Source organism: Oncorhynchus mykiss, chromosome 27 (genome assembly GCF_013265735.2).
Source record: "Oncorhynchus mykiss isolate Arlee chromosome 27, USDA_OmykA_1.1, whole genome shotgun sequence".
In the NCBI taxonomy this organism is placed as follows: domain Eukaryota; kingdom Metazoa; phylum Chordata; class Actinopteri; order Salmoniformes; family Salmonidae; genus Oncorhynchus; species Oncorhynchus mykiss.
Genome location: NC_048591.1, coordinates 25,960,937 through 25,987,632, shown reverse-complemented (window position 1 = coordinate 25,987,632; position 26,696 = coordinate 25,960,937). Strand labels below are relative to the sequence as shown.

At 41.6% G+C, this 26,696-nt stretch overlaps 2 protein-coding genes across 5 annotated transcripts in view; one reads left to right on the top strand and one right to left on the bottom strand.

The window, feature by feature from the left end:
- The window catches only part of LOC110507868 (galactosylgalactosylxylosylprotein 3-beta-glucuronosyltransferase 1), a 97,734-nt gene extending 94,529 nt beyond the window's left edge, over nucleotides 1-3,205 (top strand). For both annotated transcript variants that reach the window (XM_021588249.2, XM_021588247.2), the window contains one exon: nucleotides 60-3,205. The gene's annotated coding sequence lies outside the window, so the exon portion shown is untranslated. The remainder of the gene's footprint in view (nucleotides 1-59) is intronic.
- LOC110507867 (beta-galactosidase-1-like protein 2) lies at nucleotides 2,909-26,644 on the bottom strand. Of its 3 annotated transcripts, none has more exons than XM_021588245.2 (19): nucleotides 26,207-26,643; nucleotides 25,335-25,520; nucleotides 25,172-25,240; nucleotides 24,979-25,074; nucleotides 24,335-24,443; nucleotides 23,986-24,078; nucleotides 23,752-23,833; nucleotides 23,214-23,278; nucleotides 21,481-21,565; nucleotides 17,903-18,046; nucleotides 17,204-17,284; nucleotides 11,400-11,506; nucleotides 6,168-6,314; nucleotides 5,976-6,047; nucleotides 5,274-5,352; nucleotides 5,015-5,102; nucleotides 4,473-4,550; nucleotides 4,138-4,254; nucleotides 2,909-3,856 (listed from the first exon to the last, which is right to left on the bottom strand). In XM_021588245.2, exons 1-19 carry the CDS (start codon nucleotides 26,287-26,289, stop codon nucleotides 3,787-3,789), a joined length of 1,851 nt encoding a protein of 616 aa, XP_021443920.2. In that variant the 5' UTR covers nucleotides 26,290-26,643; the 3' UTR covers nucleotides 2,909-3,786. The 3 variants fall into 3 exon arrangements, with proteins under 3 accessions (XP_021443920.2, XP_021443919.1, XP_036820656.1); XM_021588244.2 differs by having other exon boundaries at nucleotides 4,473-4,587; nucleotides 26,207-26,636; XM_036964761.1 differs by lacking the exons at nucleotides 2,909-3,856; nucleotides 4,138-4,254 and having other exon boundaries at nucleotides 4,520-4,613; nucleotides 26,207-26,644.
- Between the last annotated feature and the right edge of the window lie 52 nt (nucleotides 26,645-26,696).

Sequence of the window (26,696 nt, the reverse complement as noted above, 5' to 3'; positions counted from 1 at the left end):
AAATTGACTTCATTATGAATGTGTGTAATTTCTCAGTGAGTCCCTGCTCTCTGTTCCAGGTGGTTGTCTAATATGGACCCTGAGAAGAAAAAGAGGCCATCTCCCAGTGCAAACAGTGTTCATGTCTTAATCATTTCAGAAAAGACTGCCTCGGGGGCCAAATCCTAATCCCCTTGACTGAAACTAAACACTTTTAATATTGGGATTACAAATGCATCATATTAAAGCACAGATTAGTACAAGATGGCAATATTTATCAGGTTAAATGTTGCCAGCAGCACCAACATGAAGCAGACGGTGAGAGCTGAGCGATTAAGGATCAACGGGAGATCGATGCTCTCTGAACCTGCATGACACCATACTGCGTCTGTAGTGTCCTAACACGAGACAGCACAACACAAACATTGCAGGAGGGAGGGAGTTAGGCAGCCAATGAGATGAAGCATTTACTGGCCTGAACAGGCTAATGAGATATCCATTGTCTTTCCCTCTATATACATGGATCTTCAGGGCAGGGGATGAGATCCTGAGATCTTAGTAGGGTCTGTAAGAGACCTTTAGTAGACATGTACTGCAATGGCCTCCACGTCTTCAGACAGAACAATCATGGAGAATCCGAACAAGTCATCTCTCAGAAGATCAATTCTACTTTCAGCAAACACTAAACGTTCAAAAAGGGAAGGAATGTCCTTTTTGTATAACTAAAACTATGTCTGCTTTTATTTAATTTGCTAGTTTTTTGTGTTTACATGCATCTTCTTGCTAGTTCAAAACTACTGACTGACTCTTGCCTCCATTTTGAAAGCTAAAGCTGGGGAACCATCCATTTTCAGTGTCATTCTCAGACATGTAATTCAGTGTGTACTGAAGCTATTCACTTGAAATAACTGACATCAAGATGGGCTCCTAACTCTTGGGAGACACACAATATTACAGGTCAAATTCCTAAAACTTAACTTAGCACTTAAACGCACTAGTGACTGTGTGCCTAAGTGGAAACACGTGTACATACTAATTTAACACAGGAACAATTAGAGGACTCATAGTAAGGTCCTCTCAGATAAAATGTAACAACTGAATTTATATACAGTAGATGTAAAATAAAAACTAAGAATTGACTTAGGCATTGCCAAGAACACCTCAATGTATGACAACTGGCATAGCACATGTTCACTCCTGTTTTTCAATCACATGCCATGAACAGTATAACAGCACATCACCACGTTAGGTTTAACCCAACTTTGTGCATATGTTACAGTATTATCATTACCCAATGATGAGCAGTTTGGCAGATGGCCATATAGTATGCTGGTTTATATAACCACAGTAGCTAACTAGTAGAGTAGGACAACAGAAAGCAATTGAAGTTATCTAAGCTAAAGGCACTGACAGTCGAGATATACAGTAAAATGTGCAAAAGCACCTACGTTCACAGTGTATATTGCCTACATAAGTTAGATATTTGCGCTCGTATCACAGCGAATAATCTATAAGCCCACTGCAGTGTAGAAATGTTACTGTATACTTAACCTCAGTTTCATCAGCGGTAGACAGACAATCATGCTAAAATGTTTCCAAGAAACAACCATCATTCATTAATGGGTCTATGAACTGTAAGTGAGTAAGAAGGCAAATCAAATATACCATGAAAACTAGAAGAAGATCCTCTGCTTTGGACAACTACTAGTAAGATACCCCAGTCTGCAACACCATCCTATGCATGCATGCTCAGTCCTAGTTTCTTGCCCTGACAAAACTGTACCATGTACGGGTTGGAGTTAGTTTTGCGACACGCTTTGTGACAATTCTTGGATATAACAGGCAAAACGTAATGACAAGCACAAGTGAATTGGTGTCATGCTCAGCTATACCTTTGCAGTATTAAGGTTTCATGTCCGCTTCAATTTCTTAATGTATCCTTCAGTAATACCTCAAATGTAGGTGAAGACACTAATGGCAAACTATGAAAAAGGGAGATTAATGACCAGGATAGTTATGGCCTATTCAATTATCCAAAGCAGTATTAGATCAGATACGGTTTTCCCATCAGGTACTGTTCCCCCATCGGATACGGCTCCCCCCAAAATATGCTCTCTCATCAGGTACTGGTATTCAAATGGATACACCAGCATGTCATTTCTGAACATTTCTATTAAATAGTATTATTTAATTGAGAAATTCAAACCAAATGTTTTGTGATCAAACAACATCTGTTAATGTTCATGTTGACCTCATCTTTAGGCTTTGGATTGCACAGCAGTATCATTAACTTCATTAGGCAAGAATCAATGTCTTCTGATCTGTTTCCATTCTCCAAAATGTAAAGTAAAGTCTGTATATTTATGCGAAAATCAATAGAAATATATTTATTTATGTATTTATTTGAAGTATGAATGTCCTCTTGTCAAATTGAATTATAATTGAACATTTCTTCGTCCATGTTTGCCCCCACCCCCTTCTTTTCTCATGCCTCTCAGCCACTGAGGTTCAGAAACCACACACAGACAAGCTCTTCTGAGGTCACATTTAGGTTTGCGGGCAACACCAACAAACTGAGACACAACATTTCATTATTTTCCATCAATTCTGTATTGCTCTGACTTCAATCGCTATCAATAGCCTTCATTGTTAATGACCTTTCTTAGAATTGATTGTGTTCATTCATGTGAATTTAGGAAAAATGTTAGGACCTGTCTGCAGAGATGAACCCAGACAACACTAAGAGTTATACATAATGGAAGTGCAATTTCATCTCTTGGACATTTAATGGAGCTTGCTCCTACACTGTCGTAATCACTTATAGAATCATAAGTTAAGTGTAGTACTCTGAAGGTACAAAACTCAAACTTCTCCTTACATCCCTGGCTTTCTCACACTCTCACAGTTGGATCAACGAGCGATACTGTTCTGACAGTCAGAAACGGCTTTAATGTAATGGAACAGCCTCATCCAGTGTTTAGCTTCGTAGTGGTACATACATAATGTAACAAAGGTGATGGATCATACTGTACTAGGCTCTAAATGCTTTCTTAGGGCAATTCACACTCCCCCTTCCTTTACCTACTTTGATCCACAGTCATCTTCCATCCTTGTGTGAATCACTTCTTCTGCATGTAACTCTAAAGGTTGTTCATTTCTCCTCATGACTCCTTCTCAGAGATACCATATGACATTTATCAAGACAAATAAACAACTGAAAAGTTAAGTACTTGGCGAATGTCTTTGTATTTGAGAGTCTCCACTGCACTGATCGTTCAGTTTAATTCACCATCACATGTCACTGGTTCATCTCAAAAGCACAATCTATGTATTGGCTGTCCAATCAAATAAAATACAATGACAGTGAAAGTACGTGTCCTTGAATCCGGACAAACACCTATACATTAAAATACCTGAAATATCCAAATTAGTATCCTCTGACAAAATTCTCACAATAGACATACAGAATGAAAAGGTAATACAGAAACAACAAGTACAATCCAGATATTGCAGTACATTGCAATCCAGATATTGCAGTACATTGCAATTCAGATATTGCCGTGGCCCATCGAATATAATGAAGGCACAGTTACGTTTGCAAGATCTAGTAGGATGCTTAATTAGTCTGGATCATTCAGAGGCTGGGGCTTCCCAACAGGAAATAAATGCCATGTGCAGTGATGTGCATCGATTCTGAGTAGCTATCCAGCTAGGTCCCTGATGGCAGGCAGAGTGTGGAAATGTGAGAGGATGGAACTCCTAACCATACCTCCATTCTACCAGGCCATCCTCACTGTACGTCAACAGTCATTCCAAGGTCAGGCTCGCTGGCAAATTGGATTTTACCATCAGTTTCCTGCTCCTCAAAGACAACAACCTGAGATCAACAAAAAACAAAAGGCTCTGAAACACAGCAGAGGTCAACACAGCAGTAGGGTGCCGAGGTGTGGAGACAACATGTTCAGAGGAAAGGGAAGTCGTCTGAGGACTATTACTGCAAAGCACTGACAAGTTCAATAACATCAAACCCACTGGGTGGCCCAGCTGCTATAGCTGTATATCAAAATTGTTGACCTGTGATGTTCCTAACAGAGGCATCTGAGTGAACTCCTGTGGAGGGTGAGGGAGATTTTTCAGTAACAGTTATGGCATCAGTACCTGATTGTTTCCTCGGTTAAGCCAGGGGGCGGGGAGGTAGAGGGTTTGCTGGGGCCCCATGGACCAGTGGCGTCCAAGATTCTGCCCGTTGATAAAGACCACTCCTTTACTCCAACCCTGTGAATAAAAAAACACTGTAATCAGTGACTTGAAAATCAGAGTTTAGAGTTTCTCTGGGATCTTCTTTCACCACTTTGTTGATCTGATGTGTGAGGCCTAATACACAAGCTATGAATAAACCAGAGATAGGCCTACTACCCTATGCATAAATAAACAGTATGGACAGGTAGTGCTGTCTTCCATAACCATAGAGCCTTTTGGGCTGCTTTACTCACAGGCAGTCTGATGAAGGTGTCTCTGGGATGGCCACCCACATATAGCTTGCCGTGGAAAAACCCTGGGAAGGAAGGCTTCTGGAAAACAGAGTTCCACTGGCCTGATGCACTCAGTCTGAAACATGGGACGAGATCACCCTACTATAACACAGGAAATTACTGACTAATACAATTTCTCGTCATATTTATTCATGTAACAAAATCATTTGTGAGAGTGTACAATGGCATGGCTTCAGTCATGGATATGTGAATGGTTTTATTTATTCTGATCTTTTGATGTAGTGTTGTTCTCAGTGGGCAAGCATTTTCAAGACGGCGCTAATTTCCCAGTTGATTATAATGTGGTTTTAACATGGTATTGGGAAACCACATGAAAAATCTGTTATTTCTGCAATCTGGCATTGTAATTCTACACTCAGTGAGAACTAAGAAGATAATCAACTCAACAGAATCAGAGCTAGGCACGAGCAATGACAGAGACTCAGAACAGAACAAATAAACATGAAGACGGAAATTGAAAGATGTACATGATCAGTACAAACCTATTTACAAAGCCAGGCTTCATATCTAGACTATGAATGATAAAGTCTCGTAGCGGGGTATTGTTCAACTCAATGTCTCCGACAAGACCTGAAAAATAAGCCAAGGCTGAAATAAGGCAGTCTTTGATTTTCTACATTCAGTGGTTAATTAGCTGCTTTTGAGCACCTATTCTGAAAGGATTTACTAATAGATGTGTCTAGTTATACAACCACAAGGCTATCACTGACCCAGATACAGTAGGTTAAACTATTTTATTACCTTTACGCTGTTCATCTAGGAGTTTACCATAGTTCAGTCTCCCAGAGTTCTCCACGAGTAAACTCAATGTTCTCTCCCCCTTCAATGAAAAGTACATAAAAGATGTGGAAACAATTGGAGTTGTTATCTACAGTTTACAATGCAAAGCAGACTAAATAAAGACAATGGAGGAAACATGTTGCTTTCAGTTGGACTGTAGATAAGTCCAATCTGCTGCTGTGTGATAGAAAAGCAGCATTGACTTGTTTTCCAATAACAGGCAGGTGCAAAGTTAGTGATTGTGATTCCTCTTTGTTAGAGCAACATTTGTCTGAAAACTTTCTGTTGGCATAATCCTAGCACCTTAGTGACAAACGCATTTATCAGCATCACCAGAAGCTTTCACCTCTAACATGGTGTTGAATATTAACTAGCCAGTTTGAAAGCAGCTCAGCAGCACACCTATAGCCTGAATACAACTTTTTTTAAATATGTGTTATTGTCACATACACCGGATAGCTGCAGCGAAATGTGTTGTTTTACAGTCAGCCATAGTAGTACCGCGCCCCTTGAGCAAATTAGGGTTAAGTGCCTTGCTCAAGGGCACATTGAGAGATTTTTCACCTTGTCAACTCGGATATCCAAACCAGCGACCTTTGGTTACTGGCACAACACTCTCTCCACTAGGCTACCTGTTTCCCAAAACACACACTATCACTATACCTTTCCATCAGGCAGAGCACACTCCAGCATCTTATAGTCCAGAACTCCAACAAAGAGTTTGTCCACAAACACCTAGAAGACAAGATAAGTGTATTAGTACAAATAATCTACTGACATAGGGTACTTGACGTTTGCTAATATCATGAAATAATGATGATATAATGCCATGTAGCTGTGTCTGTCTGTACTTACCAGGGCTCTGTCTCTAACATTGTTCATGGAGTTCAGAAGGCCTCCGCTGTGGATTATGGTCTCATACAGAGTGTAGCCGTTGGACTGACCATTGTTATTGTTGACAGGAAGGTTCTCCATGTTGACTGGTTTCTCTGACTTCAAGGGCTACACCAGGACAAAACAAGAACAACATCCTATATAATCTGACATGATTATATATTATATGATACAGTGACATTAGAAAGTATTCATACCCCTTGATTTATTCCACATTTTGTTGTCTTACAGCCTGCATTCAAAATGGATTAAATAGATTTTTCTCACCCATCTACACACAACACCTCATAACGACAAAGTGAAAACATGTTTTTTGAAATGTTTGAAAATGTATTGAAAATGAAATACAGAAATATCTCATTTACATACACTACCATTAAAAAGTTTGGTGTCACTTAGAAATGTCCTTGTTTTTGAATGAAAAGCATATTTTTGGCCATTAAAATAACATCAAATTGATCAGAAATACAGTGTAGACATTGTTAATGTTATAAATGACTATTGTAGCTGGAAACGGCTGATTGTTTATGGAATATCTACATAGGCGTACAGAGGCCCATTATCAGCAACCATCACTCCTGTGTACCAATGGCACATTGTGTTAGCTAATCCAAGTTTATAATTTTAAAAGGCTAATTGATCATTAGAAAACCATTTTGCAATTATGTTAGCACAGCTGAAAACTGTTGTTCTGATTATAGAAGCAATAAAACTGGCCTTCTTTAGACTAGTTGAGTATCTGGAGCATCAACATTTGTGGGTTCGGTTACAGGCTCAAAATGTCCAGAAACAAAGCACTTTCTTCTGAAACTCGTCGGTCTATTCTTATTCTGAGAAATGAAGGCTATTCCATGAGAGAAATTGGTAAGAAACTGAAAATCTCGTACAACGCTAACCAGAATAGAAAGAGGGCTGGGAGGCCCCGGTGCACAACTGAGCAAGAGGACAAGTACATTAGAGCGTCTAGTTTCAGAAACAGACGCCTGAAAAGTCCTCAACTGGCAGCTTCATTAAATAGCACCCGCAAAACACCAGTCTCAACGTCAACAGTGAAGAGGCGACTCCGGGATGCTGGCCTTCTAGGCAGAGTTCCTCTGTCCAGTGTCTGTGTTCTTTTTTCTATCTTAATCTTTTATTTTTATTGGCCATTCTGAGATATGGCTTTTTCTTTGCAACTCTGCCTAGAAGGCCAGCATCCCGAGTCGCCTCTTCACTGTTGACGTTGAGACTGGTGTTTTGCAGGTGCTATTTAATGAAGCTGCATGTTGAGGACTTTTCAGGCGTCTGTTTCTCAAACTAGACAGTCGAATGTACTTGTCCTCTTGCTCAGTTGCGCACCGGGGCCTCCCAGTCCTCTTTCTATTCTGGTTAGAGCCAGTTTGTGCTGTTCTGTGAAAGGAGTAGTACACAGCGTTGTACGAGAGCTTCAGTTTCTTGGCAATGTCTCACATGGAATAGCCTGCATTTCTCAGAACAAGAATAGACTGATGAGTTTCAGAAGAAAGTTATTTGTTTCTGGCCATTTTGAGCCTGTAATCGAAACCACAAATACTGATGCTCCAGATACTCAACTTGTCTAATGAAGGCCAGTTGTATTGCTTCTTTAATCAGCACAACAGTATTCAGCTGTGCTAACATAATTGCAAAAGGGTTTTATAATGATAAATTAGCCTTTTAAAATTATAAACTTGGATTAGCTAACACAACGTGCCATTGGAACACAGGAGTGATGGTTGCTGATAATGGGCCTCTGTACCCCTAAATAGATATTTAATTAAAAATCAGCCTTTTCCAGCCACAATAGTCATTTACAACATTAACAATGTCTACACTGTATTTCTGATCAATTCTAGGTTATTTTAATGGACAAGAAATTAGCTTTTCTTTCAAAAACAAGGACATTTCTACGTGACCCAAGTCTTTTGAACGGAGGTGTAAATATTCACACGCCTTTGCTATGACACTCCAAATTGAGCTCAGGTGCATCGAATTTCCTTTGATCATCCTTGAGATGTCACTACAACTTGATTGGTGTCCACCTGCGGCCCATTCAATTGTTTGGACATGATTGAGAAAGAAACACACCTGTCTAAGGTCCCACAGTTGACAGTGCATGTCATAGCAGAAACTATATCGTAAAGTCAAAGGAACTGTCTGTAGATCTCCGAGATAGAATTGTTATGAGGCATACAGTATTATGGGTAAGGGTATAAAACAATTTCTAGAGTGTTGAAGAGCACAGTTTCCAAGAGCACAGTGGTCTCCATCATTGGGAAATTGAAAAAATATGGAACTACCCAAAAACCAAACTGAGCAACTGGGCAAGAAGGACCTCGGTCAGGGAGTTGACCAAGAACCCAAAGACAACTCTGACAGAACTACAGAGTTCCTTGGCTGAAATGGGAGAACTTGCCAGAAGGAAACAGTCTCTACAGCACGTCACCAATATTGGCTTTACGGTAGAGTGGCCAGACGGAAGCTACAAATGAGAAAAAGGCACGAGGGCACGTCTGAAGTTTGCAAAAAGGCATGTGAAAGACTCAGAGCATAAGGCAAAAGATTCGGTGGTCTGATGAGACAAACATTTTACTCTTTGGCCTGAATGCAAACACTATGTCTGGAGAAAACCAGGCATAGCTCATCACCTGTCTAACACCATCCATACTGTGAAGCATGGTGGTGGCAGCATAATTCTATGGGGATGTTTTTCAGCAGCAGTTACTGGGAGACTGGTAACGATAGAGGGAACAATGAATGGAGCCAAACACAGGCACATCCTTGATGAGAACCTGCTTCAGACTGTAAACAACCTTAGACTGGGGGGGGGGGGCGAAGATTTACTTCCAACAGGACAATGACCCCAAGCACACAGCCAAAGCAATACTGGAATGGCTTCAGAATAAGAATGTGAAAGTCCATGAGTTGCCCAGCCAAAGCCCAGACTTGAATCCCATTGAAAATCTGTGGAAAGACTTGTAGATTGTTATTCATCGCGCTCTCCATCTAACTTAACAGAGCTTGAAAAAATCTGGAAGGAAGAATGGGAGAAAATCCCCAAATCCAGATGTGCAAAGCTGATAAAGACATACGTAAGACAACTCAAAGCTGTTAACACCGCCAAGGGGCTTCCACAAAGTATTGACTCAGGGGTGTGAATACTTATGAAAATGTAATATTTCTACATAGAATTTTCATTAAATGTGCAAAAATGTATTAAAAAAGAAGTGTGTATATGGGTGAGGGGAAAACATCGATTTAATCCATTTGAATGCAGGCTAACACAATAAGTCAAGGGGTATGATTACAGTGGCAGTGTATATACAGTGTTTTCGGAAACTATTCAGACCTCTTGACTTTTCCACATTTTGTTACGTTACAGCCTTATTCTAAAATGGATTCAATATGTTTTTTGTCCTCAACAATCTAAATATAATACCCAATAACGACAAAGTGAACAGTTTTTTTTTGTTGACATTTTTGCAAATGTATTACAAATAAAAAACGTATATACCTTATTTACATAAGTATTCAGACCCTTTGCTATGAGACTCGAAATTGAGCTCAGGTGCATCCTGTTTCCATTGATCATCCTTGAGCTGTTTCTACAACTTGATTGGAGTCCACCTGTGGTAAATTCAATTGATTGGACATGACTTGGAAAGGCACACACCTGTCTATATAAGGTTCTGCAGTTAACAGTGCATGTCAGTGCAAAAACAAAGCCAGGGGGTTGAAGGAATTGTCCGTAGAGCTCGGAGACAGGATTGTGTCGAGGCACAGATCTGGGGAAGGGTACCAAAAATATTCTGCAGCATTGAAGGTCCCCACAAACACAGTGGCCTCCATCATTCTTAATGGGATAAGTTTGGAACCACCAAGACTCTTCCTAGAGCTGGCCGCCCAGTCAAACTCAGCAATCATGGGAGAAGGGCCTTGGTCTGGAGGGTGACCAAGACCCGATGGTCACTCTGACAGAGCTCTAGAGTTCCTCTGTGGAGATGGGAAAGCCTTCCAGAAGGAAAACCATCTCTGCAGCACTTCACCAATCAGGCCTTTATGGTAGAGTGGCTAGACGGAAGCCACTGCTCAGTAAAAGGCACATGACAGCCCGCTTGGAGTTTGCCAAAAGGCAGCTAAACACTCTCAGACCAGAGAAACAAGATTCTCTGGTCTGATTTGACCAGGTTGAACGCTTTGGCCTGAACTGCAAGCGTCACGTCTGCAGAAAACCTGGCACCAATCCTTACGGTGAAGCATGGTGGTGGCAACATCATGCTGTGGGGATGTTTTTTAGTGGCAGGAACTGGGAGACTAGTCAGGATTGAGGGAAAGATGAACATAGCAAAGTACAGAGAGATCCTTGATGAAAACCTGTTCCAGAGCACTCAGGAACTCAGGCTGGGGGAGACCTGAAAATAGCTGTACAGCATTTCTCCCGATCCAACCTGACAGAGCTTGAGAGGATCTGCAGAGAAGAATTAGAGAAACTCCCCAAATACAGGTGTGCCAAGCTTGCAGAGACATACCCAAGAAGACTCAATACTGTAACAGCTACCAAAGGTGCTTCAACAATGTACTGAGTAAAGGATATGAATACTTATATAAATGTGATATTTCATTTTTTTTATTTTTAATAAATTAGCAAACATTTCAAAAAAACTATTTTTGCTTTGTCATTATGGGGTATTGTGTGTAGATTGATGAGGGGGGAAAAACAATGTAATACCTTTTAGAATACGGCTGTAACATAAAAAAAAATGTGGAAAAAGTCAAGGGGTCTGAATACTTTCCAAAGCACTGTATAATATAAAGGTCAAGATCCATTTTTAGAAAGCCAATTACCATAATTATGAAATACATTCTTTCTACAAGTGTCTGGATTTAGACGGTGGGAAAGTAATTGTCGTCTCATAAGGGAGCAAATTACAGCAATGGCTTGTGAATAATTAATGGTTTACGCAAGTACCAGCCACGCTGCTACATTTGCCCAGAAAATATACAATGAAGAGAGCATGTAAGGAGGTCTCAAACAGTGTACATCTAATTCTAGTGATACTGTATGCATTCAATTCTAGTGATAGATATACAATCAATTCTTGTGATATTGTATTCAACCAAGTCCTGTGCATCACAACCAAGCAGTCCAGGCCAGGTTACAGCAGACAGCGTGCTACTTTGGCCCTAGCTGCTCACCTTCTCAGTAAACTGCAGGCTCTCCCACAGTGACAGATGCTTCTGAATGATGACAGGCTCATACACTCTCCTGGCCTGGAGGGATGGCACCTCAGGAAGCTTTTCACCTGAGTTACACAGATATAGTCAGATATAGAACATGCGGGGGAGTGGGAGTCTCTTGGTGGATAGAAACTGTACTTTTGAGTTTACCAACACGAACAGAGGGTTTTGAAGGAACATCAATACACTCTAAGGGCTCTATTTTTGTCGCTAGTGTCAAACGCATGTTAGTTTGCAATTTTGTCATCTAGAAATTGGCTTACTAGCTCTAACGCCATGTTCGGCAATTTACCAGTCTTATATCAGAACATGATCCAAAGTGCTAATTTCAGGCAGGGCTGGTAGGGATATTTAAGACCAACCAAAAGCTGGTTTTAGTGGTAACGCAGTTGGTTACAGCATGAATTTTGGCAGTGGAAACGCAGCCTATCCAGCACACTGCCCATATGCGCATGGACCAAGAGTAGCCTAATGTGCTTTTGGTGCCTGCGTACTTCGTATTTAGAAACATAAAAAACTAAAAGTTTTCTCCCATTTCGTTTTATTTTGTTACAAATCTAGCATAGCCTCCCCTCCTCTCAATTAAGGCCTTTCCCCCCTTGCCAAATGCAAGTCAAGACTGTCCATAACATGTTTGGCTCCTGAGACCGTTTGGAAATAAATCTTAATCGCCAAAACCTTTATTCAAATATAACGTTTGAGATGAGTAAAACAGGGAGCTGACATTCCCTTTGTATTTATGCATTGTAGACAGGCCCACATTGTTTTAGCCATGCAGGTCCCATTTTGGACGTGCATAAAACCCCTTGCATGATGTAGGCTACTTTTCATGCCCATCATGAAACGAGAGATGAGAACCTCAGGTGAATACCGGTGAACATCATATTCAGAAGTTATCTGTAACCTTTAACAATTGCTTTTTTCCCATTTCATATGTTGAAAACTCAAGCCCTCCATTAGGCCTACTATAACGAAGGCTGTTTCAACAGCCATGCCAGTCTTTTTAAGACATCCTTACATTTTACATTTATTTCATGTCATTTAAAAAAAAAAATTAAACGTTGCTTGTTTTTCATTGAATTTTATTCCAACAAATTGTATTAGAATGGTTCACCTCACCGTGCATGCAATGTAACTGTCTCCACCCCCTCCAGGTGTCGCTTATTTCCCCAGTGTATTTATCCCTGTTTCCTGTCTCTCTGTGCCAGTTCGTCTTGTCAACCAGACGTTTTCCCGGTCTCCTGCTTTTTGCAGTCTCTCTTTTCTAGCCCTCCCGGTTTTGACCCTTGCCTGTTTCTGGACTTTGTACCCGCCTGCCTTACCATTCTTCCTGCCTTGACCACGAGCCTGTCTGCCACTCTGTACCTCCTGGACTCTGATCTGGCTTTGACCTTTTAGTCTGTCCACGACAATTCTCTTGCCTACCCCTATGGAAAAATAAACATTGTAAGACTCTAACCATCTGCCTCCTGTGTCTGCATTTGGGTCTCGCCTTGATAGTAACATCTGGAGATGTGTGAATGTGATCTGTAAAATGGTTCCAATTTATGTAAATAAAACACAGGCCTATTTGGGAGCAGTATAACGGTGAGTGGACATTCTCCCTTTTTATATTGGATCTTTGTCCAGCTACTGTGAAAAGTTTGGATGTGCGTAAAACCCTAGAAATGATGGTGCCTGTAAGTGTGAGACAACCTATTTGAAACAAGTTTTGTTTAGAATTTGAATTGAATTATTCATTCTCTTTTGAGGCCTTGTCAATAATGAAGTATAGGCTGAGCCTATATCAGTGTGAATGCTATTGAAGCCACGCAATTACTTAGAACAACGTGGACTGCAAATGGGTTCAAGTTAATGTATTTGGTTCTACATTTTGTTTCTGTAAGCCATTTAACAAACTATAACAGACTAACTTTGGAATTGGAGATGATTCCAAGGCAATACATAAAAGACCGTAAATACACAACTTGATATTTGGCCAAGGAGCACGTTCTGATTGGCCAGTGAGGGGCCGTGTTTATTCATCATCTACATAAAAGACCGTAAATACACAACTTGATATTTGGCCAAGGAGCACGTTCAGATTGGCCAGTGAGGGGCCGTGTTTATTCATCATCTACATAAAAGACCGTAAATACACAACTTGATATTTGGCCAAGGAGCACGTTCTGATTGGCCAGTGAGGGGCTGTGTTTATTCATCATCTACATAAAAGACCGTAAATACACAACTTGATATTTGGCCAAGGAGCACGTTCTGATTGGCCAGTGAGGGGCCGTGTTTATTCATCATCTACATAAAAGACCGTAAATACACAACTTGATATTTGGCCAAGGAGCACGTTCTGATTGGCCAGTGAGGGGCCGTGTTTATTCATCATCTACATAAAAGACCGTAAATACACAACTTGATATTTGGCCAAGGAGCACGTTCTGATTGGCCAGTGAGGGGCCATGTTTATTCATCAACCCAGCGAACGCCAGCAAGTGAAAATAGCACAAATATTTCTGACAAACCCCTGAACCTATGTGCAACATCCTCCAGCATGACCGGTTTGGCGGTGGGTCAGTCATGGTGTGGGGTGGCATTCAGATCTAGGATGTGTTATTTTAGTGTTCCCTTTATTTTTTTGAGCAGTTGTATATTTACGGTCTAGCATTGTCTTGCATTAGGAGGAACCCAGGGCCAACCGCACCAGCATATCGTCTCACAAGGGGTCTGAGGATCTCATCTCGGTACCTAATGGCAGTCAGGCTACCTCTGGCGAGCACATGGAGGGCTGTGCGGCACCCAAAGAAATGCCACCCCACACCATGACTGACCCACCGCCAAACCGGTCATGCTGGAGGATGTTGCAGGCAGCAGAACGTTCTCCACGGCGTCTCCAGACTGTCACGTCTGTCACATGTGCTCAGTGTGAACCTGCTTTCATCTGTGAAGAGCACAAGGCGCCAGTGGCGAATTTGCCAATCTTGGTGTTCTCTGGCAAATGCTAAACGTCCTGCACGGTATTGGGCTGTAAGCACAACCCCCACCTGTGGACGTTGGGCCCTCATACCACCCTCATGGAGTCTGTTTCTGACCGTTTGAGCAGACACATGTACATTTGTGGCCTGCTGGAGGTAATTTTGTAGGGCTCTGGCAGTGCTCCTCCTGATCCTCCTTGCACAAAGGCGGAGGTAGCGGTCCTGCTGCTGGGTTGTTGCCCTCCACGTCTCCTGATGTACTGGCCTGTCTCCTGGTAGCGCCTCCATGCTCTGGACACTACGCTGGCAGACACAGCAAACCTTCTTGCCACAGCTCGCATTGATGTGTCATCCTGGATGAGCTGCACTACCTGAGCCACTTGTGTGGGTTGTAGACTCCGTCTCATGCTACCACTAGAGTGAAAGCACCGCCAGCATTCAAAAGTGACCAAAACATCAGCCAGGAAGCATAGGAACTGAGAAGTGGTCTGTGGTTATCACCTGCAGAACCACTCCTTTATTGGGGGTGTCTTGCTAATTGCCTATAATTTCCACCTGTTGTCTATTCCATTTACACAACAGCATGGGAAATTTATTGTCAATCAGTGTTGCTTCCTAAGTGGACAGTTTGATTTCACAGAAGTGTTATTGACTTGGAGTTACATTGTGTTGTTTAAGTGTTCCCTTTATTTTTTTGAGCAGTGTATATATATATATATATATAAATACTGTATAAATAGCGCTATATTGTGTTAGGGCTCTATTTTAACAAACCTAACTACTAGCTGGAGTTATATTGTCACGAACGTCGTCAGGGAAATGACCGGACCAAGGTGCAGCGTTGTGAGCGTACATTTCACATTATTATAAATGTCGCCAACAAAAACAAACATGACGCTTACTAGGGCTATACATGCCACTAACAAAGACAACTACCCACAACTAAGGTGGCAAAACAGGCTGCCTAAGTATGAGTCCCAATCAGAGACTACGATAGACAGCTGTCCCTGATTGAGAACCATACCCGGCCAAAACATAGAAACAGAAAACATAGAAATAAAGAAACTAGAATGCCCACCCTGGTCACACCCTGGTCTAACCAAAATATAGAATAAAAGCCTCTATGGCCAGGGTGTGATATATATATATATTGAAAATAAACTGTTTATTCAGACTGTCATTGATAGATAATTAAATATAATTATTTTTGTCACAACAATCATTTCATATGATAATTTTGACCTCTGCATACAGTGGTATGTGACAAATGACAACTCCAGATAAATGCAGAAGTGGAAAACATCTGTGACTCAGGAAATAATCCAGGTTTTTAAGATAATTACTGGGAAAACATCTGAGCTTGACAGCAGTAGCAGCATCCAGCTGGTAGTACAGGTCACACAATCATACCCATTCTCCCTTTTCCAACTGTTGGAGCTGAATGTTGGTGCTCTGTAAGAGATGTCCTCCAGCCCTCTTTAAGGTGTTGAAGCACTCTGAGAAACCTGCAGCCACTTAGGGTTATTGGTGGAAAGTGCTCCCCTACCACTATGTTCAACATCTGGGCCACTAAAAGGGGCTAATGGGTGGCAAAAATAACCTAGTCCTGAAATGGCATTCAGAGTTTAAAAGCCAAGTATTTCTATGGAGCAAATTGCTGTTTCACACTTTTGCTGTTTGGTATTGTGTGAGCTGCCTGACAAAGTTATCAGCTGCAGTTTATAAACTTGAAACTTTAATGTCATTGGATTCTACAGTGGATTGATATTTGAACTCAATTTAAAGAATGTTGTGCAAGTTGGACTGCCTGCCACATGCATAATCAAATCATATTACCTTGGCTTTTAACCACTACAGCATCAATTGTCCATTTTGAAGAACAATACTATTTATTTAATGTTATTAAACCAAGTGTTAGATATTCAATTGACAGTATTTTCGTTCTATTTATGGTCAATTATTAGAGATAATGTTTTAGTCTGTGACTATGGGTACGCATTACTCACAAAACTCATATGAGCTGAGAGCCAAAAGCCCTGTGATAGACTAGCGTCCTGTCCAGGGGGTGTACTTGTACTGTACATTAAGGTGCCTCATTCTATAGAAACAGGAGAAAGGCTCCTGCTCCTATAAACCATTCCGGCTTGCAAAAGCCAAGGCTTGCGCAAGGCTACTTACTTACACAGGGTATGCATGACTCATGAAACTCATGAGCTGAGAGCCAAACAATAGCATATATCAAGTTGGATCTAAACACAGAATTAGGTCATGTGGTGCTGAATAGAACATAGATGCACGCTTTAGTGACCACTCTCATCCAGGTCAATGCTCATTGTTCAACATACTGCACAACGTAAGGATGAAACATGTTAAGATAGCCCTGAAGATCTTAGTTTCCCGGGAGGCTGGATAAATGCAAGATTGCTCTGACTGTATGTTTGAGGGGTGGGAGGTGGGGCGTGTACCTAATCTGATGTCCCCTCCTATCCCTGCTGTACTGTAGTCCAGGGTATCTCAAACTCGTTCCTGGGTGTGTGTCCCCCCCCCCCCCCCCCCCCCCCCGCTTGATGATGAGTTGGTTATTTGAATCAGCTTTGTAGTGCTAGGGCAAAAAAACTAAAACATGCACCCAGGAGGGGGGAGGGGAGTTTTAGAAACGCTCCTGTAGTTCACCATACCCAGCATCAATCTCACACACTCATCTCTGATTGGGCAAGACAGACTCAATGTTCCCCATAGGGTCTTATTAAGTGACTTTGGAGAATGATACAAAGAGCCCCTCACGGCGACACTCACTGTGATAGCGGCTCAATACATTCCTCAGAAGAGTGTACTTGGTGGTGTAATCCCCTGCCTCAGATAACGGAGCATCGTAATCTGAAAAGATAATGCTACTATCAGAACAGCAAGAGGCACGAGGAGCGAGAGGCGGGGATACCTCCTCCCGTGTCCGATGAGTTTCACTCTGCTCCTTTCAAACATCTTAGCCAGCAGGAGACATATTTTGTGGTTATCTTGACAGATACGGCTGCAGGAGTTTGGATGGAGGTAAGAGGCAGTGGAGAAAATAAAATGCAAATACAGACTACTGATAAACTTGAAGGTCAAAGAGCAGGTGTCAATGTGCCACTGTTACTGTGTTTGACATCAATGTCATTCTCCTGAGTAGCGAGGTTGTTACAATTTCAACAGTCCCAAACAGGATATAAAACCCATCATGCAGTCTTTCTTTTACATTTCCCATGCATTTTATTAGCTGATGAATTAATTATGCAGTGAGTGCTAAAATGCAGCCTGAGGTCAAGCACTGTTGAGGAGTGACAGCACCATCTACTGGCCTTTACAAACAGTACATTGACGGTGCATTACTGTAACACCGCCTGCACAACTGGCTGGTGTACAATCCTTATCAGAGATATGTTTCAATGAAGAGAAATAACAAGGTAAACTATGAGAACATATTGATTTTAAAACAAAGATCTAAATAGAACTTACCATAGCTTGTTACCATTGGCTTAGGCATGGGCGTGGCAATTGCAAAAGCCCCGTTCATGAAGCCAAAATTAGTTCCTCCGTGGAACATGTAAAGATTGATTGATGCATCCTGTTTCAGGATTTCCGTCACAATAGCAACCATGTCTGCCAAAGAAGGGTGACAAATGAGAACTTACTACTGATGGGTACAGAGACATAGTAGAACTAACTACAAGACCTGGTGCACGTAATAGCTGTATCATATCCATTGCTATAAACTCTACCTCTATATTCAAGAGCTGTGGCAGGGAGCCCAATAGTAAAACAAAAAGTATGATAACAGACAAGCAATTGACCTCGTTCCAAGTGTCCTATTGCCCTTAAAATCAGTTAAATTTCAATATGGATTAAACCCGCCACACCTTATTACACTTAACTATAAGTCATTATAGGAACAACCCGATTATTCATTCATTCATTCAAAATCTCCTGCCTCAACATACTGATTAGCTACACATATTGCATAGAACAGTGGTTCCCAACCTTTTTTTTCAATTAAGGAACTCAGTCTGGCATTAAACTTACTCTTGAATGTTGTAATAGTAGAATGCACAAGGTGCAATTTCGAAATTGGGTAGTGAATCATCAGTTCCTCTTGTCATATTAGTCATTGCATACCTTAGAGAGCTATTTATAACTTGTCAGAAATGTCCAGATCAACTAGCCCATGTCCGCTAACATTTTCTTTATTTAGTTTTTTAAGACCACAGACATTGTTGGGGGATAGGGATATTCCCCAATGTTCTCCAATTCTGCAAGGGGGGCACCGTGGGAAAAAGTTTGTGAACTACTGATATAAACTCCCTTTTTCAGGACCCTGTCTTTCAAAGATAATTTGTAAAAATCCAAATAACGTCACAGATCTTCATTGTAAAGGATTTAAACACTGTTTCCCATGCTTGTTCAATGAACCATAAACAAGCAATTAAAGTCACCATTATGAAAACTTAGGACACTAAAGAGGCCTTTCTACTGATTCTGAAAAACACCAAAAGAAAGATGCCCAGGGTCCCTGCTCATCTGCGTGAACGTGTCATAGGCATGCTGCAAGGAGGCATGAGAACTGCAGATGTGGCCAGGGCAATAAATTGCAATATCCGTACTGTGAGATGCATAAGACAGCGCTACAGGAAGGACAGCTGATCATCTTCGCAGTGACAGACCACTTGTAACAACACCTGCACAGGATCAGTACATCCGAACATCACAGCTGCGGGACAGGTACAGCATGGCAACAACAACTGCCCGAGTTACACCAGGAACGCACAATCCCTCCATCAGTGCTCAGACTGTCTGCAATAGGCTGAGAGAGGCTGGACTGAGGGCTTGTAGGCCTGTTGTAAGGCAGGTCCTCACCAGACATCACCGGCAACAACGTCGCCCATGGGCACAAACCCACCGTCGCTGGACCAGACAGGACTGGCAAAAAGTGCTCTTCACTGACGAGTCGCGGTTTTGTCTCACCAGGGGTGATGGTTGGATTCATGTTTATCGTCGAAAGGAATGAGCGTTACACCGAGGCCTGTACTCTGGAGCGCAATCGATTTAGAGGTGGAGGGTCCGTCATGGTCTGGGGTGGTGTGTTACAGCATCATCTGACTGAGCTTGTTGTCATTGCAGGCAATCTTAACGATGTGCGTTACAGGGAAGACATCCTCCTCCCTCATGTGGTACCCTTCCCGCAGGCTCATCCTGACATGACCCTCTAGCATGACAATTCCACCAGCCATACTGCTCGTTCTGTGTGTGATTTCCTGCAAGACAGGAATGTCAGTGTTCTGCCATGGCCAGCAAAGAGCCCGTATCTCAATCCCATTGAGCACGTCTGGGACCTGTTGGATCGGAGGGTGAGGGCTAGAGCCATTCTCCCCAGAAATGTCTGGGAACTTGCAGGTGCCTTGGTGGAAGAGTGGGGTAACATCTCACAGCAATTACTGGCAAATCTGGTGCAGTCGATGAGGAAGAGATGCACTTCAGAACTTAATGCAGCTGGTGGCCACACCAGATACTGACTGTTACTTTGATTTTGACCCCCACCCCTCTTTGTTCAGGGACACATTATTCAATTTATGTTAGTCACATGTCTGTGGAACTTGTTCAGTTTATGTCTCTGTTGTTGAATCTTATGTTCATTCAAATATTTACACGTTAAGTTTTCTGAAAATAAACGCAGTTGACAGTGAGAGGACGTTTCTTTTTTGCTGAGTTTAGAACATAGACAAATGTTTAATTAGACATTCAAATTGAGCTGACTTTACTGATTTAAAACAAGGGCAGCCAGATAATGAATAACAAGCATGGAGTGACAGAGCATGCCTTGATTAGCAAGTCACCCAAGTCATAAACTGTTCTCTCTGCTGCCGCACGGCAAGCGGTAGCGCAGTGCCAAGTCTAGGTCCAAAAGGCTCCTTAATAGCTTCTACCCCCAAGGCATAAGACTGCTGAACAATTAATCAAATGGCTACCTGGACTATTTACATTGACACTGCTGCTACTTGCTGTTTATTATCTATGCATAGTCACTTTACCTCTACCTACATGTACAAATTACCTCAATTAACCTGTGCCCTCAAGCATTGACTCGGTACCGGCACCCCGTCTATAGCCTCATTATTGTTATTTTATTGTATTACTTTTTATTTTATTTTTTTACTTTAGTTTATTTAGTAAATATTTTCTTAACTCTATTTCTTGAACTGCATTGTTGGTTAAGGGCTTGTAAGTAACCATTTCACGGTAAGGTCTACACCTGTTGTATTCGGCGCAAGTGACAAATACAATTTGATTTGATTTTGATCCTGTGTGTGCGAGATAGACGTGGATGCTGCTGACAATGACAGGTGGACAAAACCAGGCCTGGGGACCCGAGTCATCAGTGGCTGTTGTTCAACATAAGGACAGTCTGGAAAATCTACATGACATTAATACACATCCACAAGCTGTATGACAACTGACAAGTATTTACTGCAGTGATGCACTGAAATTATGAAAATGTTTTTTTTTTTTAAATCACCATCATGACCAAAATATCCCAAAGCAAGCAGTTGCTACAGTTTTATGCGGAAGGTGTGTGTGTATATTAAACGGTTAGTCAGTAGCCCTTTCACATACTGTACTGTTCCCTGCTGAGAGAGAATGATTCACATGTATGTACTGCATAGAATGTACTGCATGGAATACTCTTCTATTGAGTGTATATACACATGTAGGGTGACCATAGGGACTTTGCTGTTTCCATTTATTTTGAAGGTTCTAGACACTGAAGGCCTGTATAAAAGCATAACACAGTATAAAACAGTATACAAATCACAGCTTGGTTCAGTTGAAATTGACTACATGGATCAAAATACAATTTTGGGGGGAATAAAAGTTTATGATGCTTGGCTTGGAAATAAGCACACATGGAAAGCATATTAATTTCTGACAGAAACATATCACAAAGGAGAACTGACCATATGCTAAGCACCATGTGACCAATCTATTAAGTGGGACTCATGCGGTGTGGCAAAGGTCCTGCTGCTTGAGGAAATATGACTTACCCTCAGCAGCAAAAACATGGTGAAGGTCACCCCAGAGGTCAAACCACCCAGACCAATACTCCATCACCATCTTGGGCTTCCGGGGCTAGAGGAATTAGGAAAGGGAATGTTCAAAAGAGAGGTACAAATAAACTAAATATATGTTACTCCTTGTAGACACAGTATTTACTCCATGAACATCAGGGACCAGTTTTAAAAAAGTTACAGTGCATTCGGAAAGTATTCAGACCTCTTCACTTTTTCCACATTTTGTTACGTTACAGTCTCATTCTAAAATGGATACAATTATTTGTTTTCCCCATCAACCTACACACAATACCCCACGATGACGAAGTGAAAACAGGTTTTCGCCATTTTTGCACATTTGTTAAAAATAAAAAACAGGAAAAACGTATTTATATTCAGACCCTTTGCTATTAGACTCGTGCATCCATTGGTCATTCTTGAGATGTTCCACAGTTGATAGTGCATGTCAGAGACAAAACCAAGCCATGATGTCGAAGGAGCTGTCCGTGGAACTCCGAGACAGGATTGTGTCGAGGCACAGATCTGGGGAAAGGTACCCCATTCTTAAATAGAAGAAGTTTGGAACCACCAAGACTCTTCCTAGAGCTGGCCGCCCGGCCAAACTGAGTAATCGGGGAGAAGGGCTTTGGTCAAGGAGGTGACCAAGAACCCAATGGTCACTCTGACAGAGCTCCAGAGTTCCTCTGTGGAGATGGGAGAACTTTCCAGAAGGACAACCATCTCTGCAGCACTCCACCAATCAGGCCTTTATGGTAGAGTGGCCAGATGGAAGCCACTGCTCAGTAAAAGGCACATTTACAGCCCGCTTGGAGTTTGCCAAAAGGCACTTAAAAGACTCTCTGGTCTGATGAAACCCAGATTGGACCCTTTGGCCTGAATGCCAAGCGGCACTTCTAGAGGAAAAATCCCTATGGTGAAGCATGGTGATGGCAGCATCATGCTGTGGGGATATTTTTCAGAGACAGGGACTGGGAGACTAGTCAGGATCGAGGTAAAGATGAACGGAGAAAAGTACAAAGATTCTTGATGAAAACTTGCGCCAGAGCACTCAGGACCTCAGACTGGGGCGAAGGTTCACCATCCAGCAGGACAACAACCCAAAGCACACAGCCAAGACAACGTAGGAGTGGCTTTGGGACAAGTCTCTGAATGTCCTTGAGTGGCCCAGCCACAGCCCAGACATGAACCCGATCTAACATATCTGGAGAGGCCTAGAAATAGCTGTGCAGAGATGCTCCCCATCCATCCTGACAGAGCTTGAGAGGATCTGCAGAGAATAATGGGAGAAACTCCCCAAATACAGGTGTGCCAAGCTTGTAGCATTATACCCAAAAAGACTTGAGGCTGTAATCACTGCCAAAGGTGCTTCAACAAAGTACTGAGTAAAGGGTCTGAATACTTATGTAAATGTGGTATTTCAGTTTTTTTCCCATAAATTAGCAAACATTTCTCAAAAAGCTTTTTTGCATTTAATCCTATCTGATTGCCGAAATCCAATCAGATAACTTCTGAAAAACTCGGCCAAGTCTATAGGCATCCAAAGACTGTGGTTCAAAGCAACTTATTTCACAGATTAAGACTAAAGAACTAATATCCTCTGTTTTATGAAACTAAGTAACTGATCAATTACAATACAGGAACTGGATAAATCTAATGATAAATATCAGTAGACGATCATCTGAACACACCTCAATACATTCACTCACTTGAATTGCATCCAGATACTTAAATCCCTCTGGGCTCAGTTTCTGAAAATTGATGGTTTCTAGAACTATTGATGGAAAACAAAAAATCAACAGTACATACAGTAAATACACAACAAACACAAATAAAATACAGCATGACAGTATCCCACTGGGAACATTTCATTGAAATGACGTGGAAACAACGTTGATTCAACCAGTGTGTGCCCAGTGGGTTGCTACAGTGACCTCATGCTTAGGAAACTGCTTTGCATTTTAACAGATCATATTTTTGTCATGTTTTCTCCCTGTTTAGATCTGTATCCATCTAAACAGCACAGGCTCGTCTGTCTCCTTTGTGTTTAGGCTTCAAGTGGAAAGGGAATTAGTCAAGGAGCAGTTCTAATGAAGCCTAACAGCAGCTGCCTAACACACACACACCGGTCCTTGGCACAGACAGAGCTCTTGTGTTATGGGAGAATACCATAATACCAGACTGCAGTCAGATGGGCCAGAGGCTCTACTATTGTGCAGCTGTCTGTATGTCCAGTCAGTACAATACCTCCATTCACACCCCCGAGGTTCCGCCCATCCTGGTTGTCTGAGGTCAGGAGCAGCTCCTCGATCCCCCTGGATAATAATGCCTAGAACAAGGATCTCATCTCAATCATGCTCATATGTCCAAGTTGACATTCTACTATTGAAAATGCAAGTAGTTGTAGTGAAGTCAAGATAAAGTGATGCACGGTGTGTATTTATGTGTGTGTAATAAAATAGATGCACTGCATTGTCTTACCTCCTTTATGTATGGCATATATTCTACGTCTTTTGCATAAGAGCCATATTTGTTCTCCACTTGAACTGCTATAATTGGGCCCCCCTTGGAGTACTGAGTTTGAAATAATAAATCAAATAAGAGCAAGCTTTCAATTGATTCCAGAATAAGTCACAAGAATATATTTTCAAAGCCTTTTGGATTGATAACACATCAAGCTTCACATTTTAAGAATATTTTAGTTTTGTGATAGCCCTTATCAACGACCATATCTATGCGGTGACATCGTTGTCACACACAATTGAAACGGAAAACTGGAAACCCAAGTGCACTTAATAGAAGAGTAGTGAGAAAGTGAGAAAAGATGAACCTGATACGGTGCAACTCTTGGAATGAGTTGATCAAAGAAGGAGTCAACAGCTTCTGTGAAACCTGGGTAGGTTGTTCTCAACTTCATGTCTGGATCACGCAGCAACCAACTAGGAAGAAAGCAATACATAAAAACTCTCTAATGTTATCAACAATGTATGCAGTTACATTTCAATGCTGGTTGCACTGATGGCAGTAATGCATAATGAGTGCATTGATTGCTTCATAACGCAGTGTGAGTTTAATAGATTTCCAAATATCTATAACCTGGTTAACCTAGTAGTACATAATGAGATATTTCTGGACCAATTACCCTTCCTCAATCCATTTAGATGATGATCAGAGTCAGTCAAATGACTCATTCAGGGGGAAAAGCTCAGCAAATAACTGTTTTCATTCTGTTTGTGTGTGTGTGTGTGAGCAATATCTGGTTGTACTCTTAGATCTATGATTCTATTTAGCCACATGACTAATAAGGAATGTGGGACTGTCTGTCCAGAGACCTGAGGGAAATAGCACCACACTGGAAATGGGCATCACAATAATTAATGAGGAAAAATGGATGAGACGTCGTATAGGGGGACCTATACATTCATGGAGCTTAAACCAACCAACCTAAAATGTTAAAACGTGGGAACATCTAACCTAGGCAGCCCTCCTAAGTCCCACTCAGCACAGATGTAGGGTCCTGGTCGCAGAATCACCCAGAGCCCCAACTCTGCTGCTAGGCTGATGTACGCCCTGAGAGACACAAGAGAAAAGCACAGAGAACATCCTCAACAGCTCTATCAAACAATTTCATCACAAAATCATATAGAAACGTGGAAGTCTTGCTTACTTTAAATCCAATTGGTCCTGGAAGTTGAAAACCCCTCTCTCTGGCTCATGCAGGTTCCATGGCACATATCTGAAAGGTAAATCTGTCATTCTCAGTATCTCTCCATAGAGAAGCAGTGAGTGGTGGTATAAGAGGACATAAGTTGTTCTACGTGTGTCCCTACGTGGTGAGAGTGTTGACCCCACATGCCCTCATCTTCAGCAGACGGTCCTCCCAGTAGGCTCGGGGGACGCGGAAATAGTGGATAGAGCCCCCCAAGATGCGAAAGGGCTCTCCCTCCAGAGTGAACTGAGAGGAGTTGGCCCTCAGTCCCTCTTTCTGGCTCATTCTCCCCACATCTGGGTGTTGGCTGGAAGAGAAAGACAAACTGCTGGTCAATCCAGAAAGTTAGACTAGATAGGAATCATAGGAACTTGACAATGGCATCTAAGGTGAGTAGCTAAGTATTTATAACACTTGTCACAAGCATACAAGATATACCCAACAGTTTTAGTTAAATCAACAAAGCTTTCAGCACAGTGAAGAATAATGAAATACGCTACAAACATGCTACTCTTCTTGTTTGACCAGAATGCAAATCTATATTTGAATATGCAGGAGATTTACATAGTCAATTGCTCACACTGTTGATGCTGTGGAATGAGTACTGCACTGTGCCATTAGAATCGATTAAATAAAAGCGAAGTGTCTACACAAGGTTAAGGTCCGGGGCAGGTGGGTCAGGTGAAAGTTAATGATAGGTTAAATGAAGGATATGGAATGGCTTTGAATTAATTAGACTATTGATAGCATATTATTTTTTTCACCTTTGGTATAGGCCTACTTCTTCTGTGTAATAATAATAACAATCTGATCAAATGTTCTCATTATGAATTGTCTTTAATAGCATTGCCTATAATATATTTTACTTAAATAACCAGTTTGGGATACTGGTTGCATATTGATTCATTTGCAGGTCCATGACAAAATTAGAAAAAACAACAACAAACAGGACAAAACTTTGCAAACACTCGAGACCCGCCCATAAAGTCTTACCGTGTGAATTGAAAGATAATATATCCGACGATAATAAAACCGAGAATGGCATACCGTCGTATGAGAGACAGCCTGGCGACCATGGATGTATTTTTACAAAAAAAAATACGAATAACGATCCAACGTCGTAACAACGGCTTTGACAGCCCACACCTTCAAAGACCCGGCGTTAGACAACACATCACCGGAAGAACAGACTTCTGAATAGGCTAATAATACTGTAGTACAGGCAATTCACTCTAGGGGAAAATACAGGTGAGCGCTATAGACCACATTGAATTAAAATATCAATATTCACCGGAATTACACAAATCTCCAATCCTAATGCAAGTGGAAAGTCTGCTTGTTAGTTCTGACAAAGCCCACACTGTTTCTCATTAGGCTATCATAATTCGACGTTCATTATGCTATAGCCTTTACTTTGTACGCTGAAGGTGCGTTTTGATAGACGTAGGATATTGCTCGCTTTCAATATGCATTATGAAACGGA